This window comes from Lynx rufus, unplaced genomic scaffold, assembly GCF_022079265.1.
Source record: "Lynx rufus isolate CCGP_SWC_20201006 ecotype Redwood Valley unplaced genomic scaffold, mLynRuf1.p SCAF_9, whole genome shotgun sequence".
In the NCBI taxonomy this organism is placed as follows: domain Eukaryota; kingdom Metazoa; phylum Chordata; class Mammalia; order Carnivora; family Felidae; genus Lynx; species Lynx rufus.
Window position 1 is genome coordinate 56,513,168 of NW_025814897.1, and position 17,363 is coordinate 56,530,530.

General features: G+C 37.6%; 1 protein-coding gene across 2 annotated transcripts in view; it reads right to left on the minus strand.

The window, feature by feature from the left end:
- The window catches only part of UVRAG (UV radiation resistance associated), a 295,530-nt gene that overhangs the window by 219,628 nt on the left and 58,539 nt on the right, over window positions 1–17,363 (minus strand). For both annotated transcript variants that reach the window (XM_047071234.1, XM_047071233.1), the window contains exon 5: window positions 10,077–10,151. In XM_047071234.1, coding sequence (XP_046927190.1) covers window positions 10,077–10,151 — 75 coding nt within the window. The remainder of the gene's footprint in view (window positions 1–10,076; window positions 10,152–17,363) is intronic.

Here is a 17,363-nt window from a genome sequence, read left to right on the forward strand (position 1 = left end):
TAAACCATTTAGCCAACAATTCCACTTCTGGATATATACCCAAGAGAACTGAAAGCAAAGACTCAAAAAGGTATTTGTACATCCACGGTCAGAGGAGCATTATTCACAATAGTGAAGGAGTGGAAGCAACTCAAATGTCTATCGACAGATGAATGAATAAACAAAACATGGTACATTCATACAATAGAATATTACTTAGCCTTAAAAAGGAAAGAAATTTTGACTCATGCTATAATATAGATGACCCCTGAGGTGATTTATGTTTCCAGTAAAATAAGCCAATGACTGTATGATTCCATTAATAGGTATTTACGGTAGTCAAATTCACAGAAACAGAAAGTAGATGGGTGCGTGCCAGGGGCTTGGAGGAGGGAGAGATGGGGAGTTACTGCTTACTGGGTAGTTTTTCCGTTTTACAAGATGAAAAGAGTTCTGGAGATTGATGGTTGCACAACAATGTGAACATTCTTCATGCCACTAAACTATACATTTAAAATGGTTAATATGGTAAATTTAGTATTATGTACATCCCACCACAATTTAAAAACACTTTTTTTTCGAAAAGGATTATATACCAGGAACAAGTGAGATTTATCTAAGGTATATAAGGATGGTTCAATAAATGAAAATCAATGTGATACACCAAGTTACAGGACTCACACTTCCCAATTTTAAGACATAGTACAAAGCAACTACCCTCACTACCAAAATAGTGTGGCACTGGCATAAAGGTAGACATAAAAAGACCAAAGGAACAGAACTGAGAATCCATAAATCACCTCAAACAGCTGTGGTCAACTGATTTTAGACAAAGGACAAAGGTGCCAAGACTCACTGGAAAAAGAATAGTCTTTTCAATAAATGGCGCTGAAACAACTGGATAGCCACGTGCAAAGAGGATGACTTGGACCCATCGTTAACATCATATATAAAAATTAACTCAAAACAGATCAAAGACCTAATTGTAAGAGCTAAAACCATTAAACTATTAGAAGAAAACACAGGGTACATCTACATAACCTTAGATTTGACAATGGATTCTTACGTATGACACCAAACGCATAACCAACAAATGCAGTAATAGATAAATTGAGCTTCATCAAAATTAGCAACTTTGTGCATCAAAGGACACTATAAGAAAAGTAGAAAACAACCCACAAAATGGGAGAAAATATCTGCAAATCATATCTGATAAGGGTCTCACATCCAAGATACATAAAGAACTCTTAACAACTCAATAGAAAGACCCACAATCCAATTAAAAAATGGCTAAAGGACTTAGAGACATTTCTCCAAAAAAGGTACACAAATAGCCACCAAGAACATGAAAAGATGTTCAACGTTATTAGTCACTTGAGAAAGGGGAATCAAAACCACAATGAGATACTACTTCATACCCACTAACATAAGTGAAAACAAACCAACAAATAAGCAAAGTCAAAAAAAAATTTTTTTTAAGTAATTTCTACTTCCAAAGGGGACACTGAACCCAAGATCAAGAGTCATGTGCTCTACCAACGGAGCCAGCCAGGCACCCCAAAATTTTTCAATTAAAAAAAAGAGGCCCCTTGGTGGCTGTCGGTTAAGCATCCGACTCTTGATTTCGTTTCAGGTTGTGATCTCATGGTTCATGAGCTCAAGTCCCACGCCTGGCTCCGCACTGATAGCTGATAGCACAGAGCCTGCTTGGGATTCTCTCTCCTTCTCTCTCCCTATCTACCTTTACTCTGCTTACATACGTGCATGTTCTCTCTCTCTCTCTCTCTCTCTCTCTCTCTCTCAAAACAAATAAATAAACTTAAGAAAGAAAAGAAGCGTGGGCAAGGATGTGGAGAAATTAGAGCCCTCCTATATTGCCATATTGCCACTGGGAATGTAAAACGTTGGACACTGTAAAAAAGTTTAGCAGTTCCTCAAAAAGTCAAACACAGAATTACCCTATAACCTAGCCAGTCCACTCCTAGGTACATACCTAAAAGAAATGAAAACAGGTCCTCAAATACTTGTATACAAATGTTCATAGCAAAGTGTTCACAATAACCAAAAGGTAGAAACAACCAAAATATCCATCAGTGGATGAATAAACAAATGGGCTGTGTGTGTGTGTGTGTGTGTGTGTGTGTGTATACATATATATATATATATATATATATGGATATTTCTTAGCCATTGAAATGAGAGAAGTATTAACACATGCTATACATCGATGCCCCTCAAAAGCCATAAGGCTAAGTGAAAGCGGCCAGACACATTTTTTTCTCATAAAAAATCATCCACACCCACTAACCTACAACTAAAAGCAATTCACTATAGCAGGAAAAGAGCATTCATATGAAAGCAAGGATCCTGGGTTTTAATCCACACTGCTTATCATGGAAGTGAGGAAAACAATTTAATTCCTCTAGTCCTCAGTTTCCTTAATTATAAAATGAGATGAAACTACTAGCAATAAAAACAATGATAAAAAATGACAGCAATACACCTAAGAGTAACATTTATGAGCATTTACAGTATGTCAGGCAGTACTGTTTTCCAAGCTAATATTAATAATTTAAATGTGAATATGTTAAGCATTAACATATTTTTCACACAACCCCGTGAAACAGGAACTATTATTATCCCCACTTTAAAGGTGAGGAAACTGAGACGCAAAGAGGATTAAGTAGAAGAGCCATGCAGTCTGGCTCCACAGCCCATTTTCCTAACGACCATGCTACACTTGATCTCTAAGACCTTTCCAGTTCTAAAATTCTGGGTCGATGTACATTTAAGGCAACTTAAGGACACTATTAAACCCTTCTGCTTCAGCCACCACTTAGCAATTAACATTCTTAAAATATGCTAAGAGCCTTGTTCTGAATGACATCTAACTTCACCAGATGTGCGATCCTCACAGACCTCTGATGAAGGATTATAACGGAAAGAAATGGCTCGTTTGTATCTGGTTATCTGTGTGAGATACTGCCAAGTGCCAAAGAGCCCAGAGGAGATTTACATGTCACTCAAAATTCTTCTGAAGCCAGGCCTAGCAAAGCTTCTTCAAGGAAGGGAACAGGCACCAGTCTGGGTGAGGGCCTGCCTATTAAATTGTTCAAGAAAATGGATGATTAATGTCACATAGCCAGCGAGCAGGAGTAATTCCAGGCAGATGATCGGGTGTGTTTCTAGATCCGTGATCAACAAACTTTGTCAACAGCCAGATAGTAAATATTTTAGGCGTTGCAAGCTCCATGTCATCTCTATGGCATATTCTTTGTTTTCTCCTTCGAATTCTTCACAAATGTAAAAACCTCTCTCAGCTCAGAGGCCATACAAAACCATGTGCCAGACTGTAGTTTGCTTACTTCTACAGTGGATCATTGGATAAGTTACCTTTTAAAGTATGTTACTGTACCTTCTGACAGTTTTTAGTAGCTACTACAGTCCCAAGACTATCCTGAACTCTATTAGAATTTTGTTATACCGAAATAATCCAGTTGACAGGCTTATGAAGCAAACAGTATTATACACACACTTATTTATTTCGGTGTTTACTGCACACCTAATGCAGGGTGTCAGGCGATCACGACCATCCTTATAGAAGGAGATAAGCCAGTACACTATGACGTATACAACCCAGTTAAGGTTCTAAGCGAAGTAAAAACTGCAAAGGTGCCAGACGAAAGGTTAAACAAGAAATAGCTACGGGAGCTCTGATGTAGTAAAGATTCCATCTAGTAGGAGCAGAAACATCAAAGGCTGCAGGGGTGGCAGTAATTGAGATAGATTAAGAAGTATTAAAAAGCTGAATGGCAGTGAAGGAAAGTCCCACACAGACTGAACACCTTTAGCCAAACCATGACAGTGGGAAAACATAAGCTGCATTCCGAGAAAATTAAGTAGTGGTCCAATTTGTTCAGCTTTAATGATGTGGAAATTACTTGGAACCCTGGAGAGGAAAATAGTGGGAAACAGGGCTAAATAAGTAGGTTGGGAGGGTCAGAGCAGAGAAAGCCTTGAATGCCATGCTAAAAAGTGAAGACAATCTCCAGGCGGTAAGGACTCAGGAAAGGTTTCTGACAGTGTAGCACAATGATCAGAGGTGCGTTTAAGGAAGGTTACTCTGGTAATGACAATATGATACGTTGGAGAAGGCAGAATGTCCAAACCCCAGTTACGAGGCCATTCTAAAAATCCACACATGAGAGCTCAAACCATAAGAGAGAGAAGATAAAAGCACAGATAGAACTAAAAGCACTATCCATACCACTGACTGGATCTGGGCTGATGGAGAGACGGAAAGCAGGTCAGAGGTTTAGAAACATCTAGCAGACAATGAGAAGTCACTCTATAAAGCCTTTAAGCAAAGGAATAAAAAATGAAAGCATGCCTTAGGAAGATTAATCAGGCAGTGGTGAATAAGGCAGAGTGGATATAAAGAGACCAGAGGTCAGAGGTCACCGGGGAACTACTACAGTAACCCAGCCTTATGGCGGTGCCAGTCTGAGCTTGGATCATGCATGGCAATGGAGCTGGAAAAGTAGCCATGGACAGGAGTCATTTCAAAGGACTCAAAAGAGTCTAGTGGCCAACGGAATAGAGTAGATAAAAAAAAACAAAAAACTGCCATACTTGAGGACTGCATAAATGGGAAAATAGTTAATAACGATGTGGAAAATTGGAAAGGAAAGCAAACCTGGAGAGAATAATGAAGAGTTCTGTTTTAAGTATGATAATTTGCAAATAGCAGGTATCTATGCAAAAATGGTCCAAAACTATTTACACATAGAGAACTAGAATTGTGAGTGACAAGCCATACAAATGACGACAAGCAACCAGTGTACCCCCTTAGAACGTATAACCATCTGCCACTACAGAAGCCTCATTCATAACAAATATTTACTGGATTACTACTAAATCCCAGGCTAACCACTAAGGATAAACGAGGAATGAAGACAGACACTGCCCCTGCTCTTACGTGCTCTACAGTCTAGTAAGAAAGAGAGATGAGCAAATGGGCAATCAGAAAACAACCAGGTAAGGGTCACTGATGAGGAAAATGAAATGCAAGGTGCTATAGGAGCATAAAGAGAGGTATCCAAACCGGACTTAGGGGTATAACACAGAAAACCTTTCTGTGGCGATGGGTTCTAAGCTATGGGTGGGGTGCTTAAAAATCAGGAACCATTTCACACGGCGAGACCTTTTAAGCCACTAATTACTGTAAAATGATTGAAATAAGAGAGGGACATGACCAGCATTTTAGAAAGATAAATCTGGCTGTAATCCAAGTAGCAGGAAAGTAGTTATTTAGCAGACACCATCAGTAGTGATTCAAAAAAGAGAGAGGGGGCCAGGATGACTCCCCTGTTCTGACTTGAGACAGTACATGGAGGGTGGTACCACTCACCAAACCAAGGAACACAACAGAAGTTTCTCAAGATGGGGAGAGGAACTGAGTCAGTTTGGGACTTGTAGAGTGTATGTGTCTCTGACACATCCAACCCATTTGACACAAGGCTAGATATATGGAAACACAGACTGGAGATGTGGGCTTGAGAGGATCTGAATCCAAATACGACATGTTCATAAGATGACAAAAGGCCCAAGTGGAAGCCTGAGGACGATAACTTAAAGGCCTCCACCAAAAGCCTTCCCCAGCAGAACCAACAGCATTCTATATGTTATTCTTAAAACTGTGAGCTTTGTACATAGTCCTTTTTCTGCTTACTTAGTTAGAATAAGAAATTATGATTGGCAAGGGGGAAAAAAGCAATGGCTCATTCTGCCACTTGAGCATATTTTCAGATGCAATGGGTATTTGCAAAATATAGTATTTATTTGTACAACCTCTCTTAAAATAGCTACCTGATGAATCAACAGACAGCCTGTGTTCCTATGTGTTTATGTTCATTTGGACATTAATACGCTTTTAATTGTCAGCCAAGCTTAAACTGACAAAAATTGTGCAAGTATCTCTGTTAACCACCTTCAAGCCTCGGGTACCTTCTACCTCTGGGCTCTGACGAAGCCCAGAAGCTGAGCTTTTAAGAAGGAAAGGCAATGGGGCGCCAGGGCAGCTCAGTCAGTTGAGCTTGAGCGTCCGACTTTGGCTCAGGTCATGATCTCGCGGTTTGTGAGTTCGAGCCCCACGTCGGGCTCTGTGCTGATAGCTCAGAGCCTGGAGCCTGCTCCGGATTCTGTGTCTCCCTCTCCCTCTCTCTCTCTCTCTCTCTACCCCTCCTCCACTCATGCTCTGTCTCTCTCTGTCTCAAAAATAAAAATTTTTAAAAAATAAAAAAAAAATTTTTAAAAAAGGAAAGGCAAGACCTCTTCTGAGACACTAAACCAGAACTGAATATACATACTCCCCCGGATCTGGTCTAAGGTTTGAGACCACAGAGGATGTGGTCCCTCAAAATACGAGAAGTAATGAGAAATAAGAAGAGTACTGTTAAGCAAAGGTATACAAATCCTGAAACTAAAATCAATCCCTTCACATCAATAGGGTAAAGAGATTCTTGTTCTTATTTTAGTGGCTTAAACAACCCTCAAAAAAGCATTACAGTCATAGTCCACACTCCACATATGAAGTGGACTAAATGCTATTAATGCTACTTCATGACAAGAGGACTGAAAGTGCCCTGCTAATGTAACCCAGGAGTATATTTCAGACAAGAGATAGGAACCATATGATCCTAGGAGACTTTGTACACTCACAGAAAAATATTTACCAAGCAAAGTCTACACTAAGTCCTGAGACTAAAAAAGTGAGTAAAACACAACTTCAGTCAAAAGGAGCTTATGCCCGAAGAGGAGAAAAGATGCACACACAAATTACCGTAACTGTTACGGGACTAGAGAAGGCAGCAGTGGAATCCTGTTAAAGAGCATTAGCTGAGAGGGAGAGGGGGAAAAAAAGGATTCCCAGCTTTATAGAACAGTTTAAACTGAAACTGACGATCAGAGGGGGGGATAAAAGGTCAAGAATGCCCTCACTACAAATCCAAGAGAGAAGAGTAAAAACAAGTTTTCAAAATTTTAAACAAAACCAAATTTTAAACTCTCTGAATCCCCCCAGCGAGGACAAGTCTGGAGTTCTGTTTCTGTTTACTTTTCAAGAATCTAAAACATCTATACAAAGAACCATGCCTGGCTTTGAATTTTCCAGTATTAAAATACTGAAAAGCTCAAAAATTGTGCTAAGAAGACAAGATCCTCCAAATTCGTAACAGGAAATATGGCATTTTCCCAGATTATTTTCTGGCTTCGGTGAAGAGAGAGAATGGGGACCACACTGCAGCAGCAGGATTTATAAATATGAATTACAGGATAAGATGATTTTCCAAACATCTGTCAAAAGTTCATTTGATCCACGGGAAAAGGGGGAAAAAAAGACTCAAGAGAAGCCAAATATAGTGACTAATATGTGGACCTTTTATAGACTTCAGCGGGTTGATGGCCTCATGGGCATCACATGCCCACTCAACAATAATAAACATACAAAGCCTACACAATAATGCACTTCATACCATCCAGAGCACTTTCCCATGTACCCGCTCATTTGACTCTCACAATGCACATAGCGGATACCTCTGGTTAAAAGTAAAGACAGAGAGCCTGGTATTTTAACATGCTATACATAGTGGGAAGATGTAGAGATGCCAGGTAGCCTCGTGGTTAAAAGAAAACCACTGTTCTGTCACTTCCTACTTACATAGTCTTGGGTTAGTAGTTTCATGTTTTCTTCTAGGGTACTTTATGTATAAAATGAGAGTAATAACTACCTCATGGAGTTATTACCCAAGATTAAATAAAAACAAGTATGATAGCTAGTATAGTGTCTGACATATAATAGGTACTCCTTAAATGAAAACTAGCAATGGTAGTTTTCAAAAGCTCTATAAATACCTGGTGCAACGCTGTTACTAGGAGAGCACTTTTCCCCTGCATTTAAACTGCGCTCAGATACCTAGATGTTTTATAACAAAGCAGGCAGCTGTTGGAAACAGCCCCTGAAGGTTTATTCGCTCTTTGTTGCTTGTATGTTGTAATGGGGGGGGGGGGAGGGGCGCACAAGGAAAGTTGACTAAAATATGTGTAGAAATAAGCTATTTTTATAGTTTTCCAACTTTTGCTTGATGATGTACTGAAAGACCTGGACAAAATTATACCATATCCCTTTCCCTGTTGTTAAAACATAGGCTATTTGGGACACTTAATCCCTACTTCTGAACATTCTGCTTATGTATTGTGTGGGACGTGCTTTGGAAACAAGTTAGTGTCCATTAATTTGACTAGCAAGAGGAAATAGCCACCTTTTTACTTTCTCAGTTCTATGAAGTGAACTAAACGGAGGTCTCTTAACTGGGATTAGAATTCAGGTTTTCTACTTTTCAAAACTATCATGTCTTGAAAAATATAAAATTAGGAGTTTTCATTTGTACAGGTCTCAAAACAGACCCTGAAATTTGCTATTGTCCCTAAATCTTCAATCTAGGCTTGACTATATACGTCAGGTGATCAAGTCATGTGACTGTGTTTGTGAAATTAATCACCAAATTGCTATTTTCATCTCCTGAGAATTTCATTCCAAAAAGATTTGGTCCTTTTTACTGGATTCCACTCCTGCTCTAGTCCCCCCCCCCCATTACAATGAGAAAGCACTGCCATCTACTGGACTCTGAAGATATTGCTGCTATAGCTTTTAGTCCAAGAGAATTCTTACAATTCTACTGCTTTTTTGCACTTTGTCAATAATATAGCAGTTAGAGTTATTTTGACAGTATGAGTTACATAAAAATAAAATTCCAGGAGTCGGGGGTCAGGGTAAAGTAGGATAGGAGACAGAAATAATACCACCACCACCCCCTCCCCCCATTATTGCTGATAGTCCTAAATACAACATGCATTCACCTACATTCATTAACAAATTTCTACTGAGCACCTACTATACCATACCCCAGGTACTGGGCAAGGGACACAATGTTAACACGATAGAATTAGAGAGGTAATCTCCCTTATCATATGATAGAGTTTAGCACCTAGTGGGTAGTTTCCATTTATTATTGAATTCTATTCATGTGCCAGGCTCATAATGTTCACGACCACCTTTCATCCCCCAAACAATTTATGATGAGGTAGAAATTGTTACCTCCATTTACAGAGGAGAAAATAAACTCAGAGGTGACTCAATTTGCCCAAGATCTCTCTCGTAGGTTAAGTTAAACTAGGAATTAAACTCACAGCAATCTGACTCCAAAACCTGTATTCTTAACCACCAGATTACACTCATCCAAGTAGCTGTGAGCATCCTCCCCAAAACAAGAGGAGCTGACAAAAGGAAATTCAGGCAAAGACGGTCTTACATGTCTATGTTAAAGGCAAAACTCCTAAACTGAGAACTGAAGGTTTCCAGCTTATTGGAGAAGGAGCTGACCCAACAGCCTCTTATCCCCCCTGCTCCCCTAATTGCCATTCTGGCAGTTAAATCCATCTAGAAAACATCTCTTCAAGCCATCTAGCCTTATTCACCAACTTCCATCCGCTCCAACTTCAAGCTACAACAGTGTTCCTCTCTGGTTCTCCATAGTCCCCAAACATTAAAAAGGGCACCTCTACCTAAGGTGCTCTTCAAATTACTTATATTCTGCTCTAATTCACCTGTGTCATCTGCAAGACCCAAATAACTGACACCAAAAACAATTTTTCAAACTAATCCCTAAGATTTTCTGGTGTGTCCAATAGTTTCCAAACACACTCCTGGTAGTGAGACCGAACTGACTAATCTGTAATAAAATTGTATTGCACTTCATCAAAAGTCACCATTCTGTTTTGACCCTCCAAAGAATTATGTAGAATAAGAGCAAACAGCCCAGATCTTCTTTTAGGAAAGTCAATAATCTAGATTTAGAAAAGATGAATTGGGGTGGTTACAAAACAAGTTTTCGCTTTAGAAAGCATTTTACCTTAAGCCACACTAAACAAACTTATGATGATACTTAAAACAAGATTCTATTTACACAGTGCTTTTTACACTATGTGTCAAGGCACAGCTGGACTAAACAAAACTCACAGAATTAGGAAAACCCTCTTACCTTATGTTCAAATGGAGCACCATAGTAGCCATCGTTCAGCCCAAAAATTATTTCATTCTGGTTGCGGGCATGAATCTATAAAAGAAGAAAAACACCCTATCAGTTCTTCTCATTCCAATTAAGTTTTAATATGATTGGAGCATGACAGTTAAAACGGGACCTACTTCAATGCTGAAAAACAGGCTGACTAATATAACAAGCCAGCAGAAAACAAATCACTTATCCTAAGACCAGAGAATCTATTGACAGCTTCTTGCTTTAGTCAAAGGGCTCACAAAATCATCACATGAGATAACAGGCACCATCATTCACATATATTTTCCACAAATACTTCTTGAGATTGCTATGGAAAGGCTAGTTCTAAAACACAAGGGATCCAGAGACATACTGTATATTCTCTGATCTCAAAGAAAACACAATCCTGTCCATAAGAGTGCTTTAAAAAACATAAAGTCCTGAGGTGCCTGGGTGGCTCAGTTGATTGAGTGTCTGACTTTGGCTCAGGATCTCTCAGTCCGTCAGTTTGAGCCCCACGTCAGGTTCTATGCTGACAGCTCAGGGCCTGGAGCCTGCTTTGAGTTCTGTGTCTCCCTTTCTCTCTGCCCCTCCCCTGCTCGTGCTCTTTCTCTCAAAAGAATAAATAAACGTTAAAACACACACACATACACACACAAAGTCCTAGAAAAAAACATACAAGATTAGTATTATTTTCTATTTTCAAAAAGACAGTTTAAAGATAATAATACCTAAGCTGCATCATCGCTCTGGACCCTAGTTTCCTCAACTAGAAATGAGTGAGTCAGATTATGCTCTGTTATATCACACTTCTGTACCTACCCCCCCCCTCCGGCTAAATCCAACATATCATCCAAATTTCACTCAAGATGACCAATCAATTTAACCTAACTAACGTTTGTAAAACAATCCGTTCAGTGACAACAGAATACACGTCACATGTATAGGAAACACTCACCAAAAAGAGATCTGATATTCTGGGCCATAAAATAAACCTCACAAAATCCAAAAGGATTGAAATCATACAAACTATTTTCTCTAAATCCGTCAGAATTCAAGTAGAAATCAAGAAAAGAAGGATATCTGGGAAATCCACAAATGTTTGAAAATTAAACACCATACCTCTAAATAACCCTTGAGTCAAGAAATAAAAGGGAAATTAGAAAATATTTTGAATTGAATGAAAATGAAAATACAACACTGAAGTCTGTGAGTCAGAGTTATTGCAAGGCTTAGAGGAAAATTTATTAAATGCTTACTTTAGAAAAGATAAGTCTCAAAACAGTAATGCAAAATCCTACCTTGAGAAACTAGTAAAGAAGAGCAAAGTAAACCCAAAGCAAGCAAAAGAAAGAAAATTATAAGTATAAAATGAGAAATCAATGAAACTGAAAATAACGATAATCAATGAAACTAAATACCAGTTCTTTGAAAAGCTAAGAAAATGGATAACTCTCTAGGCAGAGTGATTAAGAGTAGAAAGAGACAGAAATTACTGATAGCAAGAATGAAAGAGGAAAGGATCATTGGACAGCCTATAAGCCTTACAAGAATAGAATAATACTGTGAAAATTTTTATACTAATAAATTTGAAATCTTATGTGAAACTGACAAACTCTTAGGAAAACAAAATATCAAAGCTCACTCAAAAAGAAAGAGATAACCTAAAAAGCCCCATATCTAGTTAAGTAATAGAAGTTATACTTTTAAACTTTCCCACAGGGAAATCTTAACACCCAGATGGGTTCACTGAAGAATTCTGTCAAACATTTGTGTAATAACGAATACCAACTTTGTTACACAAACCCTTCCAGAAAACAGAAAACTAAACACTTCCCAATCTATTTTACAAGACCAGCATTACTCTCATACTAAACCAGAAAAGAACAATGCAAGAAAAGTACAGACCAATATCCCCCACGGACACAGATGAAAGAAGTCTTACCAAAATATTAGCAAATATAATCCGTTATGAAAGGAAATTTCCTGAACCTGATAAAGTGTTTACAAAATTTACAGCTAATATTATACTTAATAACGAAGGACTGAATACTTTTAACCAACATTAGTAACAAAACAAGGATGTCCACTCTACTCACTTCTATTCAACATTACATTGTACTGAAGTCTGAACCAATGAAATAAGAAAAAGAGGAAAAATACATACCCATTAAGAAGAAATTAAACAATGTGTGCACAGATATGACTGCCTATATAGGAATTTATAAAAGGAATCTACCAAAAAACTACTAGACCTAATAAATGAGTTTAGCAAGGTCAGAGAATACATGCTCCACACAGAAATGTTTGTATATATTAGCAACAATAGTTGCAAATAGGAATAGTTTTTTAAAGGAACAGCATTTAAACTAGCATTAAAAAACATGGAATCCACAGGTACAAATCTATCAAAATATGTGCAAGATCTGTATACTGAAAACTACAAGATGCTGATGAGTGAAATAAGATTTTCACAAATGCAGGGATACCATGTCCATAGATTGGAACACTCGATACTATTAAGATGTCAATTCTTCCCAAATTTTCTTAGATTTTTGTAGAATTGACAAATTAGTCCTAAAATATATATGTAAAAGCAAAAGATCTAGAATAGCCAGAACAACTCTGAAAAAAGATCAAAGTTGGAGGATGCATATTACCTGAATTCATGATGTATAAAACTACACTATTCAAGATCATGTGGTATTGGCATAAAGACAGACATGCAGATCAATAAAATACAATACAGTCCAGAAACAGACCCATACAAATGATTTTAAACAATTCATTTCAACAAAGATAGCAAGGTAATTCAATAAGAGCTCTTACAACAGAGTACAGGAACAAATGTTCATCTATCTGCAAAACAACGAACCTTACACTTTAAATAAAAGTGAATTCAAAATGATCATAGGCATAAACATAAAACCTAAGACTGTAAAACTTCTAGAGAAAAAACTCCATAAGAGAAATCTTTGTGACCTTGGATTAGGCGGAGATGTCTTAGATAAAACACAAAAAGGATGAAACATTAAAGTAAAAGCTAATATAGCAGACTTCATCAACACTTATAAGCTTCTGTTCTTTGAATGGCACTTAAAGAAATGAAAAGCCACAGACTGGCAGAAAATAATTGGAAAATACAGATCTTATAAAGAACTGACTCATATCCAGAATACATACAGAAATTCTACTCGATAATGAGAATTCAAACAACCAAATAAAAAGTGGGCAAAAATCTGAATATTTTACAAAAAAGGGGTAAGAGAAAGAGAGACTGATGACAAACATTTTTTTAACTGCTCAACATGATTTCATCACCAGAGAAACTCAAATTAAAATCACAAGATTCTATACACCCATAACAAAGCAACACAAACAGAAGAAAGAGAGATTAAGAAAACAATCCCATTTACAATTGTACCCAAAAAAATAAGATACCTAGGAATAAACCCAAAAAAGCAGTGAAAGACCTATGCTCTGAAAACAAGAAATTAAAGACAATGCAAAGAAATGGAAACACATTCCAAATTCTACACTCATGGACTAGAAGAACAAATATCGTTAAAATGTCGTACTACTCAGGGGTGCCTGGGTGTCTTAGTCGGTTAAGCGTCCAACTTCAGCTCGGGTCTTGATCTCATGGTTCATGGGTTCAAGCCCCACGTCAGGTTCTGTGCTGACAGCTCAGAGCCTGGAGCCCTCTTCAGATTCTATGTCTCCTCTCTCTCTGCCCCTCCCTGGCTCATGCTCTGTCTCTCTCTCTCTCAAAAATGAATAAACATTTAAAAAAAAAATTTTAATGTCTTACTAGTCAAAGCAATCTACACATTTAATGTAATGCCTATCAAAATACCAACAGCATTTTTTCACAGAAATAAAATAAGCAATCCTAAAATATATATGGAACCACAAAAGACCCTGAATAGTCAAAGCAATCTTGAAAAAGAAAAGCAAAGCTGGAGGCATCACAATTCTAAACTTCAAGTTATATTATAAAGCTGTGGTAATCAAAACAGTATGGTACTAGAATAAAAACAGACACATAGATCAATGCAACACAATATAAAATCCAGAAATAAACCCACAATGATATGGTCAATTAATCTTTGACAAAGCAGAGAAGACTATCCAATGGGAAAAAGACAGTCTCTTTAACAAATGGGTGTTGGGAAAACTGGACAGATACATGCAAAAGAATGAAACTGGACCACTTTCTTACACCATACCCAAAAATAAATTCAAAATGGATTAAAGACCTAAATGTGAGACCTGAAACCATAAAAATCCCAGAAAAGAACACAGGGAATAATTTCTCTGACATTGGCTGTAGCAACATAGGTCCCCTGAGGCAAGGGAAATAAAAGCATAATTAAACTATCAGGACTACATCAAAATAAAAAGCTTCTGCACAGCAAAGGAAACAATCAACAAAACTAAAAGGCAGCCTACTGAATGGGAACAGATATTTGCAAATGACATATCTTATAAGGGTTAATATCCAAGATATATAAAGAATTCATAAAACTCAACACCCAAAAAGCAAATAATCCAATTTAAAAAAGGGCAGAAGGCACAAACAGACATTTCTCCAAAAAAGACATTCACAGCCAACAGACACATGGAAAGATGCTCATCATCACTTACCATCAGGGAAATGCAAATCAAAACTATAATGAAATATCACCTCATAACTATCCGAATGGCTAAAATCAACAATACAAGAAACAACAGGTGTTGGCAAGAATGTGAAGAAAAAGAACACTCACGCACTGTTGGTGGGAATGCAAACTGGTGCAGCCGCTGTGGAAAACAGTATGGAGGTTCCTCAAAAAGTTAAAAATAAAACTACACTATGATCTAGCAATTGCACTATTAAGTATTTACCCAGATAATACAAAAACACTAATTCAAAGAGATACATGCACCCCTATGTTTATAGAACCATTATTTACAGTAGCTAAGATATGTAAGCAGCCCAAGTGTCCATCGACTGATGAATGGATAAAGAAGATATGGGGTGTGTATATGTGAGAGAGACAGAGAGAGAGAGAGAGAGAGAGAGAGATGGTATATTACTCAGCCATAAAAAATGGAAGCTTACCATTTGCAATGATTTGGATGCATCTAGAGAATATAATGCTAAGTGAAATGAGTCAGTCAGAGAAAGATAAATACCGTATCATTTCACTCATATGTGGATTTTAAGAAACAAAACAAATGAAGGGAAAAAAGAGAGAGGCAAACCAAGAAACAGACTCTTAACTACAGAAAACACACTGATGGTTACCAGAGGGCAGGTGGGTAGAGGAATAGGTGAAATAGGTGATGGGGATTAAGGAGTGCACTTGTCATGATGAGTACCAGGTAATTAAAATAAAAACTTAAAAAAAAAAAAATCACAAGATACCACTTCAAACCCACCAGAATGGCAAATAGTTTGGCAGCTTCTTATAAATTTCAGCACACACTTAAAACTAGACCCAGACATCCCATTCCTAGGTATTTACTTAAGAGAAATGACAACATAGGTCCACAAAAAGACCTATATTTAAATATTCACAGCAGCATTACTCATTGTGAGGGTTACTAGACTTCACACATTTGTCAAGCCTACTGAACTGTATACCTTAAAAGGGTGAATTTTATTATATATCCATTATACCTCAACAACCTGACTTGCAAAAGAAAATTTCATTCAAAAGTCAGCCCAACCTGACTCTACCTAGTCCTGTCTAAATACCTCTTCCATATATTCCCCCAAATTGTATTACAAAGCCGTAGTAATTAAAACAGTATGGTACTGTGAAGGTCTATGCAAGTATTCATCAATTATCAGTGTACTAAGTCTAAGGATCTTGTCTTACCCACCTCTGGATCCTTAATAGTAAGAACAATGCCTGATAGAAAGTACATGATCAATGAACCTAAGTAATTCTGTCTATTATCCTCATACATGTTAATCTTGCTTAGTCTGAAAATTTGTAACCCTATTTTTTTATGTTTATTTGTTTTTGAGAGAGAGAGAGAGAGAGAGAGAGAGAGAGAGATGGTCTGTGAGTGAGGGAGAGGCAGAGAGAGAGGGAGACATAGAATCCCAGGCTCCAGGCTCTGAGCTGTCAGCACAGAGCCTGATACAGGGCTCAGACCCACGAATGGCGAGATCATGACCTGAGCTAAAGTCAGCCATTTAACCAACTGAGCCACCCAGGTACCCCAATTTGTAATCCAAGTTTATCTGATTTTCTAGTAGTATATTACTTGTTATATCTATTTCATAGGTGAGTTCTGACTTTCTACAATGATACTAAGTTTCTAATTTGCTTTAAAAATATGTTTTCCCTTTCTCTTGTTCTCCGTTATACCAGCATAACCAGCTTTATATTTATAATAAGACACCTGAAAGTTGACTCTCTGCAATTGAGCAAGTTTGACATAAACACAGTTGGGTATTTCAAGATCACTACCTAAGGAATATGTGAGTTGAAAAGCATGAAGGCCATCTTCGTTGCTTCTACAGTCATCTTCTATAGCCATACACTCTAATGTTAAGAAGCATCATCCTCTGAGAAATGCAGGTACTTTCAGAAGAAAGACAAACAAGTACTCAATACCAGAGTCTATCCACAGAGAGCCAACTATGGTATTTGGGAAGACAGAAAGAGTACTGCCTCAGCGCAGGGCTCTGGTTGGCCAATCTAAAGGCAACAAGTATACCGTACCAAAAGAGGAAAAAAGGCCCTAAGCTAAAAGTCAGTGTTTTATAAATTTTTATTAAGACCAGTCCTAAAGGGGCGCCTGGGTGGCTCAGTTGGTTAAGCGTCCGACTTCAGCTCAAGTCATGATCTCGCGGTCTGTGAGCTCAAGCCCCGCGTCGGGCTCTGTGCTGACTGCTCAGAGCCTGGAGCCTGTTTCAGCTTCTGTGTCTCCCTCTCTCTCTGACCCTCCCCTGTTCATGTTCTGTCTCTCTCTGTCTCAAAAATAAATAAACATTAAAAAAAAAATTACAAAAAAAAAAAAAAAAGACCAGTCCTAAAACAGGGAGAATAATACAAAAACAAAAAAGATTAAGAATCTGTAGCCATTAGAATTTAGTTATGGAAAATATCCATTATATGCATTGTTCTGGTCACTATATAGAAGAACACAAAATAAAGTATACAATAAGCAAAATGAGGGCAAAGGATTTTTTTTTAATCTGATAAAAAAAACATGTAGAATTAAATTGATTCTTTAAAAGAAATATACCAGAAAGTCTATATTGAATAAATA